This window comes from Colobus angolensis, unplaced genomic scaffold (assembly GCF_000951035.1).
Source record: "Colobus angolensis palliatus isolate OR3802 unplaced genomic scaffold, Cang.pa_1.0 Scaffold243, whole genome shotgun sequence".
In the NCBI taxonomy this organism is placed as follows: Eukaryota; Metazoa; Chordata; class Mammalia; order Primates; family Cercopithecidae; genus Colobus; species Colobus angolensis.
Genome location: NW_012115633.1, coordinates 451,789 through 477,626, shown reverse-complemented (window position 1 = coordinate 477,626; position 25,838 = coordinate 451,789). Strand labels below are relative to the sequence as shown.

The 25,838-nt window shown below is 34.3% G+C and overlaps 1 protein-coding gene across 2 annotated transcripts in view; it reads left to right on the top strand.

The window, feature by feature from the left end:
• The window catches only part of SNTG1 (syntrophin, gamma 1), an 893,287-nt gene that overhangs the window by 602,755 nt on the left and 264,694 nt on the right, over nucleotides 1–25,838 (top strand). For both annotated transcript variants that reach the window (XM_011945675.1, XM_011945673.1), the window contains 2 exons: nucleotides 3,031–3,133; nucleotides 22,675–22,757. In XM_011945675.1, the coding sequence (XP_011801065.1) occupies nucleotides 3,031–3,133; nucleotides 22,675–22,757 (186 nt within the window). The remainder of the gene's footprint in view (nucleotides 1–3,030; nucleotides 3,134–22,674; nucleotides 22,758–25,838) is intronic.

Here is a 25,838-nt window from a genome sequence, read left to right as displayed (position 1 = left end):
TGGTTAATTACACCAATTGATTTTCTAATGCTAAACCAACCTTGTATTCCTGGATTAAACTTCAGTTGATCATGTTGTATTATCCAATTTGCATTAATCATGTTGTATTATTTGATTTGTGAAAACATTTAATAATATTTACATGCGTCCTTTATCTGGCTCCTTTTAAAAGTTTTAAAAGTTTGTTCTTTTTTATCTTTAGTTTGCAAAATTTTAATTATGATTTGTCTTAGTGTAGATTTATTTGGCAGGATCCTTTTGAGGTTTGTTAAGTTTCTTAAATCTGTGGGCTCATATCTGTCATCCAATTTGAGAAATTTTCAGACATTATATGTTTAAACGCTCTTTCAGTCCCTCTTCTTTCTCCTCTCTTCTGTGACTCATATGATATGCATTTTATATATTTTGTTACTGTCCTTCAGCTTATTTTTTCTTTCTTTTTTTTTTTTTTTGGTCTATATACTCTTTATTGTTAAGATTAGGTGAATTATATTATTCTGTCCTCATCTTTGCTAATTCTACTCTCTCTCATTCTTACCTTGTTATTGAACTATTCCCAAGTTTTTTTAAAATTTATTAAAAAATGTTTGTGTAATATCTATTTGGATATTATAACATAACTTATTTTTTTGCTGAGATTTTATAATTTTTCACGTGAATCAAAAATCTTGTAATTTCTTATGGCAACATTTTTGTTGATTGCTTCAAAATCCTTGTCAGACAGTTCCAATATGTGATTTATCTCATTGATATGAGTAGATTACTTCTTCCCTTTAAAATTGTGATTTTTCTGGTTCTCAATATGACATACAATTTTTACTATATCCTGGTCATTTTGTTTATTATATTAGGTGACTCTGTCTCTTACTTGAGATTTCTTTTTCAAGCAGAAATTTACTATTTAGCTCACGGGTTTGTGGACCATGGTTCCACTTACGATATATGTTTTAGAGTCATTTGGTGCTGCTTTGTTCTGACTGATTTATCTCGTATCAATGGGCACCCACTGCTCCCTGCTGGGATAGTCTGAAGGGATGGAAAAAGCTTTCCCAGGTCAGTGCTGGCTATGAAGGGTTCCTCCCTGCTGTAGAGGAGGTAGGATAATGGGGACTTTGGAGCAGGTCTATCTTTGCTGGTACTCTCTACTAGGACGGTGTCTCCAGGCGGGGGAGGGTAGTCTCAGGATCTTCACAAAGCGGCCTCTTTCACTGGGCACCTATAAGGAGGTACCCCTGCCAGTGTTCCCGGTTACGCAGTGCCTCTGAGTGGGGCAGAGTATTCTCAGACCCAGGGGGAAGGCTAGCACTTCTGCTGGCTTCCAGTTGTCACCATTCACTGATGTGTGTGGCTTTGCCTGGTATTAGTGGGGCTCTCTTACAATCCAGAGGTAGTATGAACCTATCTAGCGTGCTGTCTGTTTTAATGATGGGGCGGAGAAAATGCCCGGCCTGTTTGGTGTTCCTCTGTTTGGTGGAGCAGGTAATGTATCCGGTCTCTGTGCTGTCCAGTGCTGTCCTGAGATCCCTAATCAGGTTTTCCTTCTCCTTCTGTCTTTCAGAGTTCTTATTTGGTTGTCTCTTCTGTTTTCTTCAGTGTTTACAGTTGTACTTCTTGGGGAGGAGCAGAGAGATGAGCTTGTCTCTTTAAAAAAAAAATTATGTATGTATGTATGTATGTATGTATGTATGTATGTATGTATGTATGTATGTATTGACGGAGTTTCACTCTTGCTGCCCAGGCTGGAGTGCAGAGGTGCGGTGTTGGCTCACTGCAACCTCTGCCTCCCAAGTTCAAACGATACTCATGCCTCAGCCTCCCGAGTAGCTGGGATTATAGATGCCTGCCACCAAGACCGGCTAATTTTTTTTTTTTTTTTTTTTTTTTTTTAGTAGAGAAGGGGGTTTTACCATTTTGGCTAGCCTGGTCCCGAATTGCAGACCTCAGGTGATCCACCTGCCTCGGTCTCCCAAAGTGTTGGGATTACAGGAGCCAGCCACCACGCCTGGCCATCTGTGCCATCTTGTCAGGACCAGAAGTCATTCTAAATTGGCTTTAAGTAGCCAATTCTTTAATGATTTGCGGTTGAACAATTTTTCAGTGTATTTAACAAGATATAGTTCCATATTTATTAACTGCTTTTTCACTGATTATTATTGTCTCCTTATTTTACATGACAGTTTAAAATCATAAATATATTAATATCTTTTTCAGGTGTGTTTGGTATAAATAACTCTTCAACTTCTTTGTTCTTTTACTTTTTTAAACAATTTTTAAATTTTTACAATGCTTATATTTTTAGATATGATTTTTTGAGAAATTGAAATTATTTTAACTGGAAGAACTAGACTTACTTATTCTATAATTTAAAAAATGTTGAGAGTCATTGATAATAACAGACTTCAACATTATATAACAACCAATGCTATTGATAGCAACAGGTTTGCAGGGAAAAGAAAATATTAAGTAGAAGATGTAATGCCGTTTTTTTTTTGCAAGAGGATTAGAGTGAATTGGGTCAATTTAATTTAATCTGAATTAGTACTCTAGTCAACATTGGCAGAATCAGATTTTTATGCTTTTAGAATAATTTTCCCTTACATCTTAGTCTATTTTATGTTGCATACCGGATGCTCCAAAGCTTATTCAATTTATTGGTGCATAATAGATGTTCAACAATTGTTAACATTTACTAATAAATACAGTGTCCTGAACATTATATCTGTCTTTCTGTGGACTTCATGATTCCTCATATTGCCTAATATAGACCATAAATTCAAGAAGACCTCAATAAGTATGAATGGAAGATGCACATTGTATATAAACAGGGGATCACAGAATGTGACAAGAGGATGCACATTGATGACTCTTACTGCAATGACAAATAATTACCTCCCTCTATCTTTTATAAAATGCTTCTGATCACTAAGGAAAAATGGAAGGTGGAAAAAACAACCAATAATTTAAAGGCTTTGCCATCATATAAAATGATAAATGTAATGATAGTTTTATTCTTTTTATTATTTTTTTTAGGTTCAGGTTCTTCGGAATGCTGGAGAAGAAGTGACTCTAACAGTGTCATTTTTAAAAAGAGCACCTGCTTTCCTCAAACTCCCATTGAATGAAGATTGTGCATGTAAGCATTTAGAAAGAATAGATAAAAGTGCTCACGTCATTGTAGTTACGTAATTATTATTTTGACAATAATTGGTAATTTCTTCTTAAAGTTGAGATTTTTTCCTGACTATAAATACCTTTATATTACAAAGTGTTCTACTAACCCTTATGAAAAGAGAACATATTTTTTTTCTTCAAGTATAGATTCACCACATTATAGTTTTATTTCTAACCTACAATTGGAGAAGTATTACTTGTTTTAAAAATAAGGATCATATCAAATATCATGTATGCATTATGCATGTCTATTAAATTTCATCAGAATACTTGGTGAATGTATTTTCTCTAACTAAAAATTACTACTAAGCAAGAATGTGTGCTTAAGTTAATCTGATGAGAGAATATAAGAAAAGTGTTTGCCTTTGTGGGAATGTACTAATTTACCTAGAACTACTTAAAAAGTTGTTTGTCAACTTTATTTTCTGGATGCATTTTCTAAAAGGAAATGTATATTATCTAATACTTTTGCTGAAAAATTGAAGAATAATATATTTTTCACTGAGACATAATTTGTATGCAATAAAATGCAAATATCTTGCACAGTCGGATCAGTTCTGAAAAGGCACACATTTGCTTAATCCACTTCCTGCAATCATAAAACTGTTCCCAGTAAATAACAGCCCAGAAATGACTACTCACTTATACTGTCTTCTTCATACATTATTTTACTTCTTCTAGAACTTTATAGAATGGAATTCTACTTGATTTATTTTTTATTCTGGTTTCTTTCTTTATGAATAATTTCCTTCAGATTCACTTATGCTATGTATTTCTTAGTTTGTTCATTTATATTGCTGTTTATTATTCCATTGCATGAATGTATTACATTTATTAATTCAACCAGCACTGTTTCCAGTATTTTGCAATAATAAATAAAGCTGCTGGAAACATTATTTTATTTAACTTTTATTTTAAGTTCAGAGGTACAAGTGCAGGGTTGTTACATAGGTAAACTTGTGTCATGGGGGTTTGCTGTACACAAACCAGTTATTAAGCTTAGTGCCCATTAGTTACTTATCCTGATCCTCTCCCTCCTCCAACCCTACATCCCACCGAAAGGCCACAGTATGTGTGGTTCCCCTCTGTTTGTCTATGTGTTCTCGTGATATTGCTCTCACTTATAAGTGAGAATGTGAAGTATTTGATTTTCTGTTCCTGTGTTAGTTTGCTAAGGATAATGGCCTCCAGCTTCATCCATTCATGTCCCTGCAGTGGACATGATCTCTTTCCTTTATTATGGTGGCATAGTATTCCATGGTGTATATGTACATTTTTGTTATCCATTCTATCACTGAAAGGCATTTAGGTTGATTCCAGGTCTTTACTATTGTGAATAGTGCTGCAATGAACATACGCATGCATGTGTCTTTATAATAGAATGATTTCTATATTTCAAACATATACCATTGGACCCAGTAATCCCATCACTGGAAGCTTCTTGTATAAGGGTTTTGGCAGTTTTGTAATTTTATTTTAGTACAATAAATACCTAAGAATGGAATTGCTGAGTGACTATATAGATGTATAATTAACTTGTTAATAAATTTCCAAATTTAGAGGGTTGCAGTGGCCCATGTCTGTAACCCCAACATTTTGAGAAGACGAGGCTGGCAGATCACCTAAGCTCAGGAACTCAAAACCAACCTGAACAACATGTCAAAATGCCGTCTCTACGAAAAAAAAAAAAAAAAAAATTATCCAGGCATGGTGGCTTGTGCTTGTGTTTCCAGCTACTTGGGAGGCTGAGGTGGGAGGATGGCTTGAGCCTGGTAGGCTGAGGATGCAGTGAACTGAGATCATGCCACTGTACTCCAGCCTGGGTGACAGAGTGAGACCTGGTTTCAAAAATAAATAAATAAATATAAATAAATTGCCAAATTTATTTCCAAAGTGAGCATATTTTTTATTGTGGGAAATAACACATGACATAAAATTTACCATTTTTACCATTTTAAGTGTTCAGAAGAGTAGTCTTAAGTCTATGCACATTAGTGTGTAACATATCTCTAGAAACTTTTGATATTGCAAAATGGAAATTCTATACCCCTTAAACAATTCCCTATTTTCCCCAGACTCAACTCCTGGCAAACACCATTGTACTTTATGTTTGTAAGCATTTGACCACTTTAGTCACCTTGTGCACTTGGAATAATCCAGTATTGTTCTTTCTGTGATTAGCTTATTTCACTTAGCATAATGTCCTTAAGACTCATCTATGTTGTAGAATATGACAAAATTTCATTCCTATTTGAGATTGAATAACATTCCTTTGTATGCATGTACCACATTTTCTTTATTCAACCTTTATTCAAACCTTGAACAGTGAGCATTTAGGTTGGTTATTCTTTGTTATTGTGAATAATGCTGCAATGAACATGAGTGTACAAATATCTTTCACAACTCTGCTTTCAGTTATTTTGGATATACACTCAGAAGTGGGATTCCTGGATCATATGGGAATTCTATTTTTAGTTTTTTGAAGAATGACCATACCGTTTTCCATAGCAGATACATCATTTTACACTAAGTAACAGAGGCAAAGGTTCCAATTTCTGCATATCCTCACCAGCACTTCTTATTTTCTGTTTTTTACTTCGTTTTGTTCTGGTTTTGATAGTGGCCATTCTAATGGTTGTCAGGTGATAACTCACTGCGGTTTTGATTTGAATTTCCTTGATAATCGGTAATGTTAAGTGTCTTTTCACATATTTATTGGCCATTTGCATATTTTCTTTGAAGACATGTCTATTCAAGTCTTCTACCCAGTTTTAAATCTGGTTATTTGTTTTGCTGTTGTTGAGTTGTAAGAATTCTTCAGATACTCTGGCTATTAACGTATTATCAGACATGGTTTGAAAATATTTGTTCCCATTTCAAAGGTTGCTGTTTCACTCTGTTGATCATTTTATTTATTTTACAAAAATTTTAATTCTTCTGTAGTCAAGTCTATTTTTTGCTTCTAATGCTTGTGTTTTTGGTGTCCTATTCAGGAAATAATTGCCAAATCCAGAGTCATAAAGAGTTTTCTCTAAGTTTTCTGCTAAGATTTTTTACAGTTCAAGTCTAATGTTTAGGTATTTAATTTGTTTTGAGTCAATTTCTATACCTAGTATCAGGTAAATGCCCAATATTCTTTTGCATGAGGATATCCAGTTTTCCCAATACAATTAATTGAAGAGAAGACTATTCTTTACCTATTGTATAACCTTAACAAGTTTGTTTAAAATAATTTCATCACATATTGAGGGTTAATTTTAGGATTATTCTGTTCCATTGTTCTGTGTGTCTGAATTAATGCCGGTACCACGTTGTTTTGATTACTGCAGCTTTGTAGTATATCTTGAGTTCAGAAAGTGTAAAGCCCCAGCTCTGTTTTTCTTTCTCAAGAATTTTTTGACTATTCAGAATTAGTTGAGGTTCCATATGAATTTTAGGATAGTTTTTCTATTTCTGCAAAATAGTGCCATTGAGATTTTGATAGGGATTGCATTGAAGCTATAGATTGCATTGCTTAGTATGGACATTTTAACAATATTAATTCTTCCAATACATTACCATGGGATGTTTTTCCATTTATTTGTTTCATCTTTAATTTCTCAATGATGTTTTCTAGTTTTCAGTGTAAAGACTTTTAACTTTGTGGGTTAGATTATTCTTAATTATTCTTTTTGATGCTATTATAAATAAAATTGTTTTCCTTTTTTATTGTTAATGGATAGAAACAACTGATTTTTTATGTTGTCTATTCTGCAACTTCCTTAAACTTGTTTATTAGTTTTAACATTTTTGTGTGTGTTTAAATTTTAGAGTTTTCTACACTCAAGCTCATATCTGCAAACAAAGATAATTTTACTTCTTCTTTTGAATTTGGGTGACTTTTATTTCTTAGTCTTACCTAATTGCTTCTGGCTATAACTTTTGGTTGCATGTTGAACAGAAGACTTGAGAGTGGGCATCCTTGCCTTATTGCTAATCTTAGAGGAAAACCTTTCAGTTTTCCATCATTCAATATAGTGTTAGCTGTGGGCTTTTTATATATGAATTACCTTTATTATGTTGAGGTAATTTCCTTCTGTTCCTAGTTTGTAAAATGTATTATATTTTAAATTGTGAAAACGTATTGAATTTGGCAAATGCTTTTTTCTTCATCAATTGAGGTGACTGTGGGAATTTTTTTTCTACCATTCTGTTATTGTGGTGTGTTAATTACATGGATAGATTTTTTTTCATGTTGAACCATCCTTGCATTTCAGGAATAAGTCACAATTGATCATGGTGTATAATCTTTTAAATTGGTAGTTGAATTCAGTCTTTTAGTATCTTTTTGAGAACTTTTGCATTCATGTTCATCAGGAGTACTGATTTGTAGTTTTATTTTTTTGTAGTATCTTTGTCTGGTTTTCATATCTGGGTAATGCTCTCCTCAAATTGGAAACTGATTTCCCCTCATCAAATTTTTTTGAAAGAGTGTGAGAAGGACCAGTGCTAATTCTTCTTTAAATGCTTGGTAAAGCTCTACAGGAAAAGCATCTGGTTGTGGACTCTTCTTTTATGTGAGGAATTTATTAATGATTCAGTTCCCTTTGCTAGTTCTTTGTCTGTCTGTATTTTTTGTTTTTCCATAATTGATTGTTGGTATGTCACATATTTCTAGAATTTTATATATTTTTTCTAGATTATTCAGTTTGTTGGCACATAATTGTCCATGTTACTCACTAACAATCCTTTTGGGTTTTGTGGCATCAGTTGTAATGTCTACTCTTTCATTTCTAATTTTTATTTACATTTTTTTACTTTTTGGATTAGCCTAGTCAAAGTTTTGTCATTATTGTTGATCTTTTCAATAAACCAAGTATTTGCTTAGTTGATTTTCTATATTGTCTTTGCATTTTATTTATTTATGCTCTAATCTTTATAATTATTCTCCTTCTGCTACCTTGGGTTTAGTTTGTTTTTTTTCCTAGTTTTTGAAGGGTAAAATTTGGTTGTAGATTAGAGGTTTTTAAATTATTTTGTAACATACTGCTTTAACATATAAATGTTTACTGATAAAATTTTCTCTCTTAGTAATGCTTTTGCTGTATCCCATGAGTTTGTGTATGTTGTGTTTCATTTTAATTTGTTGGATATTGTTTAAAATATTTTTAATTCCCTTGTGATTTCTTTTTTGACTCCTTGGTTCTTCAAAACTTCATTTCTTAATTTCCACTCATTTGTGTATTTTTCAATTCTCTCTCTGCTATTGATTTCTAGCTTAATACCATTGTATCAGGAAAGATATTTGGTATGATTACAATCTTCTTAAATTTAATAAGACTTGTTTTGTGACCACACATGTAAACTATTAGGGAGAATATTTTGTGTACACATAAGAAGAATGTATGTTTCAGGCAAACGGTCTGGAGTGGACCTCCAGCAAAATCCAGCAGACCTGCAGCATAGGGTCCTGATTGTTAAAAGGAAAACTAGCAAACAGAAAGAAATAGCATCACCATCAACAAAAAGGACGTCCACAAAAAAACCCATCCAAAGGCCCCAACATCAAAGACCAAAAATAGATAAATCCACGAAGATGAGGAAAAACCAGCACACAAAGGCTGAAAATTCCAAAAACCAGAGCACCACTTCTTCTCCAATGGGTCACAACTCTTCACCAGCAAGGGAACAAAACTAGATGGAGAATGAATTTGACGAATTGACAGAAGTAGGCTTCAGAAGGTGGGTAATAACAAACTCCTCCAAGCTAAAGGAGCATGTCCTATCACAATGCAAGGAAGCTAAGAACCTTGAAAAAAGATTAGAGGAATTGCTAACTAGAATAACAAGTTTAGAGAAGAACATAAATGACCCGATGGAGCTGAAAAACACAGGATAAGAACTCTGTGAAGCACACACAAGTATCAATAGCCAAATTGATCAAATGGAAGAAAGGATATCAGAGACTGAAGTTTATCTTAATGAAATAAAGTGTACAGACAAGATTAGAGAAAAAAGAGTGAAAAGAAATTAACAAAGTCTCCAAGAAATATGGAACTGTTGTGAAAAGACCAAATCTACATTTGATTGGTGTGCCTAAAAGTGACAGGGAGAATGGAACCAAGTCGGAAAACACTCGTCAGGATATTATCCAGGAGAACTTCCCTACATAGCAAGGCAGGCCAACATTCAAATTCAGAAAATACTAAGAACACCACAAAGATACTCCTCAAGAAGAGCAATCCCAGGACACATAATCGTCAGATTCAGCAAGGTTGAAATGAAGGAAAAAGTGTTAAGGGCAGCCAGAGAGAAAGGTAGTGTTACCCACAAAGGGAAGCCCATCAGACTAACAGCAGATCTCTCTGCAGAAACCCTATCAGCCCGAAGAGAATGGGAGCCAATATTCAACATTCTTAAAGAAAAGAATTTTCAACCCAGAATTACATATCCAATCAAACTAAGTTCCATAAGTGAAGGAGAAATAAAATCCTTTACAGAAAAACAATTGCTGAGAAATTTTGTCACCACTAAATCCACCTTACAAGACCTCCTGAAAAAAAAATGCTAAATATGGAAAGGAAAAACTGATACCAACCACTGCAAAACTATACCAAATTGTAAAGACCATCAGCGCCATTAAGGAACTGCATCAACTAACGGCAAAATAACCAGGTAGCATCATAATGACAGGATCAAATTCACACATACCAATATTAACCTTAAATGTAAATAGGCTAAATGCCCCAATTAAAAGACACAGACTGGCAAATTGGACAAAGAGTTAAGACCCATTGGTGTGCTGTATTCAGGAGACCCATCTCATGTGCAAATACACACATAGGCTCAAATAAAGGGATGGAGGAATATTTACCAAGTAAATGGAAAGTAAAAAAAATGCAGAGGTTGCAATCCTAGTCTCTGATAAAACAGATTTTAAACCAAAAAAGATCAAAAAAGACAAAGGAGGGCATTACATAATGATAAAAGTATCAATGCGACAAGAAGAGCACTCAATATAGGAGCATTTTGATTCATAAAGCAAGTTCTTAGAGACCTACAAAGAGACTTAGACTCCCAGACAAAAATAGTGGGAGACTTTAACACCACACTGTCAATATTAAGCAGATCAAGGGGACAGAAAATTAACAGGTATATTCGGGACTTGAACTCAGCTCTGGAGCAAGTGGATTTAATAGACGTCTAAAGAACTCTTCACCCCAAATCAATAGAATATAAATTCTTCTCAGCACCACATCACACTTATTCTAAAGTTCACCATATAATTGGAAGTGAAATACACCTCTGCAAATGCAAAAGAATGAGAATCATAATAAATAGTCTCTAAGATCATAAGGCTATCAAATAAGAACTCAGTATTAAGAAACTCACTAAAAACCACACAACTACATGGAAAATGAACAACCTGCTCCAGAATGACTACTGGGTAAATAACAAAATTAAGGCAGAAATAAATACGTTCTTTGAAACCAATGAGAACAAAGACACAACCTACCAGAATGTCTGGGACGCCATTAAAGCATGCTTAGAGGGAAATTTATAGCACTAATTGCCTGCAAGAGAAAGCAGGACATTCTAAAATTGACGCCCTAACATGACAATCAAAAGACCTAGAGAAGCAAGAGCAAACAAATGTACAAGCTATCAGAAGACAAGAAATAACTAAGATTAGAGCAGAACTTAAGATAATAGAGACTCAAAAACCCTTTCAAAAAATCAATAAATATAGGGGCTATTTTTGTTTGAAAAGATTAATATAATAACCACTATCCAGACTGATAAAGAAGAAAAGAGAGAAGAATCAAGTAGACACAATAAAAAATGATAAAGGGGATATCACCAAGATCCCATAGAAATATATTACCACCATCAGAGAATACTATATACACCTCTATGCAAACAAACTAGAAAATCTAGAAGAAATGAATAAATTCCTGGACACATACACCCTCCCAAGACTAAACCAGGAGGAAATTGAATCCCTGAATAGGCCAATAACAAGTTCTGAAGTTGAGGCAGTAATTAACAGCCTGCCAAACAGAAAAGCCCAGGACCAGATGGATTCACCGTCAAATTCTACCAGAGGTACCAACAGGGTCTGGTACCATTCCTTCTTAAACTATTCCAAACCATAGAAAAAGAGAGACTCTGCCCTAACTCATTTTATGAGGCCAGCATCATCCTAATACCAAAACCTGGCAGAGCCACAACAAAAAAAGAAAATTTCAGGACAATATCCCTGATAGACATTGAAAAGAAAATCCTCCATAAAATACTGGCAAACTGAATCCAGCAGCACATCAAAAAGCTTATCCACCACCGTCAAGCTGGCTTCATTCCTGGGATGCAAGACTGGTTAAATATATGCAAATCAATAAATGTAATCCATCACATAAACAGAACCAATGGCAAAAACCACATAATTATCTCAATAGATGCAGAAAAGGCCTTCAATAAAAGTGGACACCCTTTTATGTTAAAAACTCTCAATAATCTAGTTATTGATGGAATGTATCTCAAAATAATTAGAGCTATTTATGACAAACCCACAGCCAATATCATACTGAATGGGCCAAAACTGGAAGCATTCCTTTTGAAAACCATCACAAGACAAGGATGCCCTCTCTCACCACTCCTGTTCGATGTAGTATTGGAAGTTCTGGCCAGGGCAATCAGGTAAGGTAAAGAAATAGAGTATATTCAAACAGGAAGAGACGAAGTCAAATTGTCTCTGTTTGCAGATGATATGATTGCATATTTAGAAAACCCTATTATCTCAGCCCTAAATCTCCTTAAGCTGACAAGCTACTTCAGCAAAGTCTTGGGATATAAAATCAATGGGCAAAAATTACAGTCATTCCTATGCACCATTAATACACAAACAGAGAGCCAAAGCATAAGTGAACTTCCATTCACAATTGCTACAAAGAGAGTAAAATACCTAGGACTGCAACTTACAGGTGAAGTGATTGACCTCTTCCAGGAGAACTGCAAAGCACTGCTCAAGGAAATACGAGAGGACACGAACAAATGGAAAAACATTCCATGTTCATGGATAGGAAGAATCAATAGAGTGAAAATGGCCATAGTGCCCGAAGAAATTTATAGATTCAAGCTACCATTGACTTTCTTCACAGAATTAGAGAAAACTATGTTCAGTTTCATATGGAACCAAAGAAGAGCCCATAGAGCCAAGAGCATCCTAAGCAAAAGAACAACACTGGAAGCATCATGCTACCTGACTTCAAACAATACTACAAGGCCACAGTAACAAAAATGGCATGGTACTAGTAACAAAACAGGTATATAGACCAATGGAACAGAACTGAGGCCTCTGAAATAGCCACACATCTACAACCATCTGGTCTTTGACAAATCTGACAAAAACAAGCAATGGGGAAAGGATTCCCTATTTAATAAATGGTGCTGGGAAAACTGGCTAGCCATATGCAGAAAAGTGAAAATGGACCTCTTCCTTACACCTTATACAAAAATTAACTCAAGACAGATTAAAGACTTAAACCTAAGATCTAAAACCATAAAAACCCTAGAAGAAAACCTAGGCAATACCATTCAGGGCATAGGCATGGACAAAAGCTTCATGACTAAAACACCAAAAGCAATGGCAACAAAAGCCAATATTGACAAAAGGGGTCTAATTAAACTAAAGAGCTTCTGCACAAAAAAGAAACTATAATCATGGTGAAGAGGTAACCCACAGAATGGGAGAAAAAGACAAAGGGCTGATATCCAGAATCTACAAGGAGCTTAAACAAATTTACAAGAAACAAACAATGCCATCAAAAAGTGGGCAAAGGATATGAACAGACACTTCTCAAAAGAAGACATTTATGTGGCCAACAAATGTATGAAGAAAAGCTCATCATCGTTGGTCATTAAATAAATGCAAATCAAACACAATGAGATACCATCTCATGCCAATTAGAATGATGATCATTTAGAAGTCAGGAAACAACAGATGCTGGGGAGGATTTGGAGAAACAGGAAGGCTTTTACACTGTTGGTACAAGTGTAAATTAGTTCAACCATTGTGGAAGACAGGGTGGCAATTCCTCAAGGATCTAGAACCAGAAATACAATTTGTCCCAGCAATCCCTTTACTGGGTATATACCCAAAGGAATATAAATAATTCTACCATAAAGACATATGCATACTTCTGTTTTTTGTAGCAGTATTTATAATAGCAAAGACATGCAACCAACCCAATTGCCCATCAATGATAGACTGGGTAAAGAAAAGTGGCACATATACACCATAGAATACTGTGCACCCATAAAAAGGATGAGTTCATTTCCTTTGAGGGACATGGATGAAACTGGAAACCATCGCTCTCAGCAGACTAATGCAGGAACAGAAAACCAAGCACTGCATGTTCTCACTCATAAGTGGGAGCTGAACATTTGGGAACACATGGACACAGGGAGGGGAACATCACACACAAGGGCCTGATGGCAGGTGGAAGTCTAGGGGAAGGATCGCATTAGGAAAAATACCTAATGTAGATGACGGGTTGATGTGTGCAGCAAACCACCATGGCACGTGCATAGCTATGGAACAAACCTGCATTTCCTGCACATGTACCCCAGAACTTGAAGTATACCTTTTGTTAAAACATGCTAAGAATCATCTGAACCTTCACTGAGTTGCAGCCTTTTTGTTAGTCTCTATATTGATGGATGTTGACTAATCAGAGTGGTGGTTGCTGAAGTTTGGAATGGCTATGATAATTCCTTGAAATAGACAACAATGAAGTATGTCACATTCATTAACTCTTCCTTTCATGAAAGATTTCTCTGTGACATGTAATAGTCTTGGGGCATTTTACCCATATTAGAACTTCCTTTAAAATTAGTCAATCTTCTTAAACTCTGCAACCATTTTATCAACTAAGTTTATGTAATATTCCACGTACCTTATTGTCATTTCAACAATGTTCATAGCATCTTCACCAAGAATAGATTCCATCTCAAGAAAACATTCATGAGACTGGAACAATTCAGTTACGTCCTCAAGCGCTACTTCTGATTGTAAATCTTCAGCTATTTCCTTCACATCTACATTAACTGCCTCCACTTGAGAAGTCTTGAATTCCTCAAAGTCACCCATGAGGGTTGGCATCAACTTCTTCCAAATGCCTCTTAATATTGATATTTTGACTTACTCCCATCAATATTAATCATGAATATTCTTTATAGTATCAACAATGGAGAATCCTTTCTAGAAGGTTTTCAATTGACTTTGCCTAGATCCATCAGAGTAATCCCCATCGATGGCAGCTATCCTTTTATTAAATATATTTCTTATATCATATGATTGGAAACTTTGAAGTTCCTTTTTGATCCGTGGACTGCAGAATGGATTTTGTGTTAGCAGGCATGAGAACTATATTAATTTTGTCCATCTTCATCAATACTCTTGGGTGACCAGGTGCATTGTCAATAAGCAGTAATTATTGGAAAGGAATGTGTTTTGATGTGTGTTTCAGGGTGTGGTGTGTGTGTGTGTGTCTGTGTTTGTGTGTTTCTGAGCAGTAGGTCTCAACAGTGGACTTAAATATTCAGTAAACCTTGCTATAAACAGATACACTGCCATCTAGGCCTTTTTGTTCCATTTCTAGAGCATAGGCTGAGTAGATTTAACATAATTATTAAGGGACCTATCCATGCCCTTTTTATTTCAGAACAGTAAATAAAAATGGAATTCAACTGATAGCAGCTGCATTAGACCCTAACAAGAGAGTTTGCTGAAGTTTGGAAGGCAGACATTGACTTCCTTTTTTTTTTTTTTTTTTGAGACAGAGTCTCATTCTGTCACCCAGGCTGGAGTGCAGGGGTGTGATTTGCACTCACTTCAGCCTCTACCAGCAAGGTTCTATCTATTCTCCTGCCTCAGCCTCCCAGGTAGCTGGAAATACAGGTACACACAGCCACACCTGGCTTATTTTTGTATTTTTAGGAGAGACGGGATTTCAATGTGTTGGCCAGGATGGTCTTGATCTCCTGACCTTGTGATCTGCCTGCCTCAGCCTCCCAAAGTGCTGGGATTATAGGCGTGAGCCACCATGCCTGGCGTGAGTTCCTTCTACCTATGAAAGTCTTAGATGTCATCTTCTTCTAATATGAGGCTCTTTAATGGATACAACAAAAATCTGTTTTTTAGTGAAGCCGCATTCAGCATTGATCCCAGCCCTAGTTACAGCTTCTAAAGCTCCTGCAAGAGCACTTGTTTCTTCATCTTGTAATTTTGTATATGGTGACAGTGTCTTTTCTTGAGTCCCATAAAGCAACATTTGCTATCTTCAAACTTTTGTTTCTGTACTTTCCTCACCTCTCAGCCTTTATAGACTTGAAGAGAGTTAGTATCTTGCTCTGTATTAAGATTTGGCTTAAGGGAATGCTGTGGCTGGATTGATCTACCCAGGCCACTAAAACTGTCTCCTTATCAGTAATAAGATTGTTTTGCTTCAACATATACATGTTCACTGGTGTAGCACTTTTACCTTCCTTCAAACACTTTCCCTTTGCATTCACAACTTGGCTAACTGGCAGAAGTTTGTTTTTTGGCTTATCTTGGCTTTAAATATGCCTTCTTCACTAGGCTGATTCTTTTTTAGCTTGTGATTTGAAGTGAGAGATTTGCAACTCTTTCTTTTACTTGAGCACTTAGAGGCCATTGTAGGGTTATTCATTGTTCTAATTTCAATATTATTATATCGTAGGGAATATGGAGGCCCAAGGAGAGGGAGAGAGATGGGGAACAGATGGTGAGTTGAGCTGTCAGAACACGTACAACATTTATTCATTAAGTTCCTTGCCTTATGTAGCATGGTTTGTTAATCTCCAAAAGAATTACAATAGAAACGTAAATGATAACTGACCACAGATCACCATACCACGTAAAATAGTAATGAAAAATTTGAAATACTGTGAGAATTACCAAAATGTGATGCAGACACACAAAGTGACCACAAGCTATTATAAAAACAGCATATAGATCTGCTGGATGCAGGGTGGGCATAAACCTTAAATTTATAAAAAATCTATGAAGCAAAATCAAGCAAAATGTAATAAAATGAGGTATGTCTGTACTTGGATATTGGTTTTTAAATCCATTTAACCACTTTATGTCTGTGGTTTTGGAAGTTTATTTCACTTATGTTTAAATAATTGCTGATAGGGATGCACTTACTACTGTAATTTTGTTGTGTTCTGTATATCTTATAGTAATGTTGTCTCTCTTTTCCTCTGTAGCTACTTTCATTTGTTTCCTTGTTTTTTGTAGTTTCATGCTTTGATCCTTTCATCAATCTCTTTTCTGTATCCCTTATAGGTATTTCTGTGACTTTCATTAGTATTGCATAGAACAAACTATAACAATTTATTTTATATGGATAATAACTTAATCACAGTATAAAGATCTTACTCCTTTACATTCCCTCCCCACCTTCTATACCATATACTGGTTTCACATTAGTGTCTCTGTTGGGGAATGAAATACAGAGATTTCTATCTCACAATCTTGTTGTTATTAATTCCCTTTTACCTATTTTTAATGGACAAATATACTTGCTAAATTATTATTTTCTGATAAAAATAAGTCACCTAGGCAAGAAACAATCGTAAGTTAATACACTTTATTAAATACTATTAACCGTTTTTAAATAAGCGAATTTAAACTGATAACTCCGTGTCAATCACATACACTACCTTATAATTACAACTTGTTATATTTTAGATCGCTTAACCCACTTGTATAGGTATAGTTGTGCCACAGATTCCATCTGTGAATTTAGCCTACCGCAAATCAAAATTATTAATTAAAATACTACACGACAATAAAAATAATACAAATAAACAGTAGAGTATAACAACTACATATATATCATTTTCATTGTATTTGGTATTATATGCAGTCTAGATATTATTTAAAATATACCGAAGGATGTGCATAGGCTATATGCAAATACTACATCATTTTATATAAGGGACTAGAGCAGATGTGAATTTTAGTATGTGCAGGGTGTCCTGGAATCAGTCTGCCCGGGAGGAATGACTATATAGTTATTTTTCACAGCTTTATCATTTAAATTCTGAACCACAATAAAAGTTACTATGAACACACCTTCATTATTCTGTATTTGTCTACATCTATGTTTACCAGAGGACATTATTTTTTATATGCATTTCTGTTTCTGTCTAGTGTTCTTTTATTTCAACTTGAAGAATTCTCTTTAGCGTTTTTTGTAGAAGAGTTCTAGTGGTGATGAAATCCCATGGTTTTTGTTTATTTAGGAAGATCTTTATTTCTCCTTCACATTTATTGAACAGGTTTGCTGGGTATAGTATTCTAGATTGGCTGATTTTATTTTTCTTTCAGCACTTTGAATATATCATCCCACTCCTTTCTCCCTATAATGTTTCTGCTGAGAAATGTGTTGATCTATGAGATCTTCCTTTTACCTGTGAAAGTGCATTTTTTTCTTGCAGCTTTCAAGATTATCTGTTTTATTTGTTACTTTTGACAGTTTGATAATAATGGGTTTCAGGGTGAGTCTTTTTAGGTTCATCCTAGTTGGAGATCTTCAAGTTTCTTGTATTGAATGTTCATTTCCTTTCTCAGATTTGGGACACTTTTGAAAATTGTTTATTTGAATAAGCTCTTTGCCCATCTCCTTCTTTTTTTGGGACTTCTATAAAGTGTATATTGGTCTGCTTGATGGTGTCATATAAATCTCTTAGCATTTTTTCACTTTTCCTAATTCTAATTTCTTTTTATTCCTCAAATGTCATGCCTTTGAATTCATTTACTCCTTCTTCTGCTTGATAAAATCTGCTGTTGATATTCGCTAGTGAATATTGCACTTCATTATTGTATTCTTCAGCTTCAGAATTTCTGTGTTTTTAAATCTTTTCTATAGTTTTTGATATTTTCAGTTTGTTCATGCATAATTTTTCTAATTTTATGTAGCTATCTGTGTTTTTGTTTTTAGCACATTGAGCTTCTTTAAGATGATTATTTTGTGTTTTTAAAGATAATTTATAGACTATGGTTTCCAGTTGGTTTCTGGTGATTTCTTTTGTTTCTCTGTTGCTTCATATGTCTGTGCTGTTATTTTTTTTCTGGGATTAGTGAATTTGAAAAAATCAGCCTTGTCTCTTAGACTTTTTCTAACTGATTTCACACAGGAAAAGAACTTCACCAATCAGCCTGGGTAAAGTGTCTCCCAAACATTTTTAGGGGATTCATCTTCTCTGGGCATGTAAAATCCCAATAGATAGGTTTATTGGTTTCTTTTTCCCAACCTTATTATTACTATTTCCTCTGCTCTCTGGCTGCAGAACTGCAGATTCTCTAGTACTGCAACGAGCCCCAGAACTCTTCTGTGTTCTCTGAGCCTCAGGCATCCAGAGTATGCTATTTCTATCAGTGCACCCAGTCAGTGACATAGAAACCAGACCCTTGTGCACTCCCCAAAAAACCAGAACATTGGATGGGCCTTTTTTGCTTTTCTTCCACTCTACAGAGTGACTGCAAGTTTGACATTTACTTCTGATCACACCAAGTTGTTCTGACTTAGTGGATGGGTAGTCATGGGTGAAACAAACTGGCCTTTTTAATCATTTTTAATGTGGCTGTTCTTGGCTTTGAGCTTAGCTGGGTTACTGTGATTTATTAACTAGTTTCTCGAATACTCTTTAAAGCTTTTTGAAGTATATATTGTTGCAAAGTTGGTGTCTCTGTGGGAATCAAGGTCTGGGGTTTCTATTCCACCATCTTTCTGAACTACATCAAAGTCGGCATATATATATGTGTGTGTGTGTATATATATACACACATATATGCATATATACACATATATGTGTATATATACATATGTATGTATATATATTTTGACATGGAGTCTCGCCCTGTCACCAGGCTCACTGCAACCTCCATCTACCTCCTGGGTTCAAGCGATTCACCTGCTCAGCAACCCGAGTAGCTGGGACCACAGGTGCTCACCACCACACTCGGCTAATTTTTGTATTTTTAGTAGAGACTGGGTTTCACCGTGTTGGCCAGGAGGGTCTCTATCTCCTGTCCTTGTGATCTGCCCACCTCATCCTCCCAAAGTGCTGGGATTACAGGTGTAAGCCACCGTGCCCGGCCCAAAGTCAGCATATTTTTAAACAACTCCCACTGTCCTCCCCAGCAATGTATGCAAGCACTTGGTTGCCCTACATTCTTTCCAATATTTGATGCTCAAATATTTTTTTTCCTGTCATTCTATTGAGTGCACAGTGAAATCTTATTGTAGTTTTAATTTACATTTTCCTGATGACTAATAATAATTATTTCCATATTATGTGATTATTGGCCATTTGCATATCTTATTTTGGGAAGCTTCTGTTCAAGGCTTTTCCCCGTTTTTCTATTGGTATGTTCTTTTTGCTATTACAGTGCATGAGTTTTTAAAAATATTGTCTATATAAGCCTTTTGCCAGTGATATAAATTACAAAGATTTTCTCTTAGTCTTTGTATAACTACATTTTCCACTTGAGGTTGTCTTTGTTAGCAGAAGCTTTATTTCCTTTTATTGTTTTTGTATCCTCCCTAAGACAAACTTGCCTACCCCAAGGTTGCAAAGATATTTTTTCTTATTTTCCTCTAGAGGGTTTGTTGCTTTAGCTTTTATGTTTACATTTATAATGTATCTTATATTTTTGTGCATCTTAGATAAGAATCAGTTGTGTGTGTGTATTTGAGATATGTATACATATGATTATCATTTGATCATACATGTTTGGATCTATTTTGGGATACGTTGTTATTTCCACTAATTTACATGTCTATTTTTTTAAATGAAAATCACATTGTTTATTATTGTAACATATCCTAAAGTGACCTAGAATAAGTTCTTCAACTTTACAATTTGTAAAGATTGTTTGGCTATTCTACATCTATTGTATTGCTGCATATATTTCAGAAATAACATGCCACTTTGTATAAGAAGTGTATTGGAATTTTGAATGGAACTAAATTAAATTTATAAACAATTTGGAAATTAACCCCTTAATAACTTTAAGTCTTAGTCAATGAACACGATATACCTTTTCATTTTTTTTTCTCAGCAATATATTAGTCTTTTTAATTTGGAATTATTGCATATCTTTCATTAAATTTACTTATGTGCATTTTATGTTTTAATTTTATTGTAAATAATATTTTAAAATTTCATTGTCTAGTTGTTTATTGCCAGCACATAAAATGTAATTTAACCTCATATATTAACATATTGCACAATAGTATAATTTTATTATTAATTCTAGAAGGATTTTTCTGCATTCTTAATGTTTTCCTACATATACAATTGTGTTATCTGCAAATAAGGTTTTGCTTCTTCCTTTCCAATCTACATTTCTTTAATTCTTTTGACCTTCCTGTTGCAGTGGCTAAGACCTCCATTTTATTTTGAACAACATGTTAACAGTAGACATCCCTTTCTTTCTCTTGATACTAGCAGGGAATAATCCAGTGTTTTTTTTCTCATTAATTAGAGTATTGGATATAGGTTTTTAAAGATGTTCTTTATCAGATAGAGGAGCACTTCTATTCCCAGAACTCTAAAGTTTTTGATTTGCTTTTTTTTAAAAAAAAAAATGACGGTGAATTGTCTCAAATATTTTTCTACATACATTGAAATATTATGTATATGTTTTCATTCTTTAGCCTTTTGATATGCTAAATGTTTAAAATGGATTTTGAATGTAAAACCAAGCTTGCATTTCTAGAATAAATACCACTTACTTGGTCATGATGTGATATATTTTTCATATAGTACTAGGTTTGGTTTGCTAATATATTGTTTACTTTTTTTGTGTGTATTTCCATAAGAGTTGATAGTCTCTTTCTTCTTCTGTAAGTTTTGGTTGGATTTTCTTTTTTTAATTTATTTGTTCACTCCAACTAAGTTGTCAATTTCTTTCATGAAGTTGTTTATCATGTCCTCTCATTATTCCTTTTAACATTCGTTAGCTCTCAGTAATGACACGTCCTTCATTCCTGATATTAATAACCTGTATTTTCTTTCTTTGCTTCTAATTTTTTTTTGCTATGGGTTTATCTGATTTATTAGTGTCCCTAAAGATCTGATATTTGTCTTAATTAATTTTGTTTATTATTTTCTCTTTTCTATTTAATTTTTTCCCAGTTTTATTTTTATTATTTATTTATTTATTTATTTTGTTTGTTTGTTTGTTTTGTTTTGGTTTAGCTTGCTCCTCCATTCTTAAGTTCTTAAGAGCATTAAGTTTATACCTACCTTCTTTTTGTGTATGTATTTAAACATTTAAATTTCACTCAAATGACTCCTTAAGATTCATTCATAGAGTTTGATATGTTGTATTTTTATTTTGTTCAGTTCAAAATGTATATGCTTTAAAGTAATATGTATATATATTTGCTTTAAAGTAATACCTATATACATTAAAATGTTGTAGAAGATATAATTGCAAATAAACTGCACAAGAAAAATAACTAAAACATAGTGTGATATTTCTTACAGTTTAAAGGTTAGAAAAATTATATCCAGATCAGTATAGCAAGAAGGCCTATGTTTCCCTTCTTAGTTCCAGGAAAATTATAGAATGTTAGAGTAATAAAAGAGAAGAACAATATCATTTTTTTAGCACATTGACTATTATGTAAGTACTGTTCCCTATGACATATGATGTTTGAAATCAAGTATAATATTTCAAATGTAAATTGAGAATCAATTATATTTATGGGTAATATTTATAAACATTTGTAACTTTAAATATATCTTTAGAAAAATCAAGTAATCAGAAGTCAGGAACTATGTATACTAATTGTGACTCTAATACTTACTAAACTGGGAAATCTTAGAAAATGACAAATCTTTAAGGCATTACTCATCTTTAAAAAATAGATATTAGTAGGCATCTCATTAAAATCTAATATGAAGTTTTTTCATTGCAATTATACAAAATTTGGTAATTTTAATGATTACTTGAATACAAACTAAGAGTACCTATGAAAACAGAATATGCAAACATTTTTGCATCATGGAAAATTACAGTTTCTAAGGGTAGGATTTATCAGTTGGTTGAAATATGACATTAAATAGAGCTTTGTAGACAACCAAAATCTTGCATTATTGTAAGTATGGTTTCTAAAAGCAAGCCACTTTAGACAATCAAACAAAATAATACTTTTAATAAGGGTGTACACTTTCCCTAATAAAGTCTTAATGTTTCTGAAATCAAAGACAAATTTTTGTGAGTCTCTTTTAGTGCCCAGATATCTGCAGTCACTTGGGTTACTTGCAAAACTCTGGGTTTAGTATAACTGAAATAAAATTGTACTGTAACATCTGATTTACTTGATATTATTGAGTATCCTTGAAAGTTTAATGGAATGCATAAGTTTAGAAGGGTATGACATTCTCACCAGTGGAATGTTATGATTTTGTCTCCCGCAGGTGCTCCAAGTGACCAGAGCAGTGGCACCTCCTCTCCTCTCTGTGACAGTGGCTTACATCTCAACTACCACCCCAATAATACAGTAAGACCACCCAGGCACAGCTCAGATTAATAAGAAGATAACACATAGTTTGTAAAAACTGCTAGTGAATCTGATTTATGTGATAGATAGGAAATCCCTGGTTGCATAATCATTTAAGTATTATGATAAACAAGAAATGGAAAATAAATAGGTCAGGGTTTTTATGCCATTTTTTCCCCTCTCCAGTCTGTATGGATTAAGTTCTTTTTAAGCAATAGATACTATTAACTTGAGGAGGTCACTGGAAATGTATAATATCATACAATCATTTTAGAACATTGCACATTATATGTGATTTCAGGTTCAAAATGCTTTGATATTAGTTTTATCCCTTTTTCTTTTGAAATTACTTAACTAAAAGTACTTATTTAATTTGCCATTTGTTAGGAATTTTTTAGCCAACTTTACGCACAGTAAGCAATTACTGCAGTGAGAAAATCCGATTCACACATTATTTTAACATGTAATGAACGTTTATACAAGTATTTAGTAAAAGTTAAAATTAATCTTTCTTTCGTAGATATTTAATAAAATTTTAATCTTTGTTTTCTACTTGCATTTTGAGTAAATTGATTTTAATATCTCATAAATGTTTTTGAAGTTCCTTGTATTTCATCCTTCAAAATACTCACACATTCTTAAAGAAATACTTTTTTCTGATTACAAACACATCTAACAATCATCTTGCATGCTTACAAACATGAAGAGAAGCAGAGGTGACCTTAAGCAAAATTTTTTCATTCTATTCCACATATTATGGTACAGACGTCATGTAGCTTCTTCTACCGACTCGTATGATTCATACTGCATTTGAAATTTTTGTCAAAATAGTGGCATTTTAGTTCAAAGCAATCTTTTTGAACATCTTCAATCCTGAATGGCCTTCACTGTACCTGATTTCCCCAGTATTACTCCTCAGCTGAGAACCTTAGGCCCTCAAGTTGTCGACTTTTTTCCATCATAAAAAGACATTTACCAAGACAAAGGTTATCGGTACAACTGTAAGGATATTTTAGGATATTTTCTAAAACCAACCTCAGCTGGATATATTTCATGTGGCCATCTTTGAAACCTTTTTTTTTTTTGCCAGAGAAGTAATTGCCACACAAAAAGGGGCATTTAAAACCACAATACAGCACGACGGGAGTGACTTAAAATTTATGAGGAAATATACAGGTTTCCTAATGAAAAACTTAGATATACAATGAAATTTTTTACCTCTTGATTTTGTAATTACTGTGCTCACCTTCTTCCCTCCCAATCTAGATGCCTTCGATAATTTCAATGCACTTCTGTTTTCCTTCACTGCACTGGTGCACCTGCCCTCAGTAGCTGGAGGTGTTGGCTGTGCCCATTCACAGCTGATCCCTCTTCTCTGGATCCCCTTTGCCTGGGAGTCAGAACTCACCTGGGTGTTGGGCACTACATGCCCTGCTTCCATCAGTCCTGAGAGGTTGCTCCTAAGAGTGCCCCCTCCACATGTCCCTCAAACAAGAATTTCCATCTCAACTCTGATCCTAAGGCAGAAACAAGAGCACACTTACTTCAGAGTGGGAGAAAGCTGTTTGCAGCTGTTTTGTTCTAGGTCTTGTCTCATACCCTTGAACTCCTGTATAATAATGAGAAGCAGAGGAGTCTGAATGGCAGGTCTAAGGGTAGAAATCATTCTGGTTTGTCTTTAACACATTCCTTTGACATATAGAAAAATGTGTACACAATAATGTCCTTCCTTAGAAAACTACAATTACAGCAAGAAAATCACTCCAATTCTATAACATGACTGATCCCAAATAAATTCAGTTTTATAAAATTAAAAATAAAGCAACTGTTATAAATTCCTCTTACTGCAGCTATGTCTTTCCATTTCCAGAGGCACATTTTATTCTCCTTTGAGCATTAGAATTGAACATTCTTTTGACATTGCTGAAGATATTTCAGTGTAAGGAAATTGAAAGTATTTATCATGATGCTATAGAGAATAATAATAAAAATATGAAAACAAAACAAAGTATATTCAAAATAAAGACAAAAGTCTCAATGCATATCAATTAAATGCATTTTTGTTGAGAACTTACTATGTGGAAACACCCCTCTATTATACTTTGGGGAGCAGTTAATTATGATTTTAACACAAAAACACTAAGATCCAAATCTGTAGACAAAAGCATAAAATTAACTATAACATAAGCAGAAAAAAGAAGAATGAGTAGCAGCATTCTAATAACAGAGGTAAAGAGCTGTAGAGACTTTGAACAGCTGACTAAAAAATTCAAAGTAAGTTGAGAGACTACAAACCAAGTGTGTGCTTTGTTGCCCACACAAGAGACTAACCTGCAATGATAATCAGACCATGCAAGCTTGCACAGCCAGGGAGAGCACATGCTGTTCCTTCTATATCTTGAATAAGCTTTGATAGAGGAATGGCGAGTGGAGAACACCTCTACTCAGAGGTGAGGTCAAAGACATGACAATGCTCAAAGACAATTTGGAGAGGTCAAAGACATGAAATAACAACAGACAATGGGCACTCAGAAGGAAGAGTGCATTGTGAGGCAAGTTTTCTTTCCGCAGAATACGTGTATATTATAGACAGTCTACTTAAAAGAAACATTTGATTCTCTGATGTGTCTTAATTCTCAGTTCTATCCTAGGCTCACAAACTGCCTTTTCAATGTCTATACCTTGATCTGAAACAAATTTTGAGTATTTATTATTCTGGTTTTCTAAGATATCCTTATTGTATTTTAAGGCAGCATTTTAAGTCTAAGGGGAAATAAAGGATTATAATATATTAACATCATTCCACCATCCTACATAAAAATGTCATCTATTCCTTCTAAGGATGCACAACATCACTAATTTTAAGCGATATGAAAGTCATTTGTTTTGCCAACCCAGACCTTGGCTCCTCAGCCCCAGCTCAGATTCACTGAACTTCTCTCTTGAAATGGAGTAGAAGGATTTGTTTTGTGCTTGCCAGAAGATTCTGATTCAGATAATCAGCCAAGCAGACTGAGAAACATTTTTCTTTTTTTTTTTTTTTTTTTGAGACGGAGTCTCGCTCTGCTGCCCAGGCTGGAG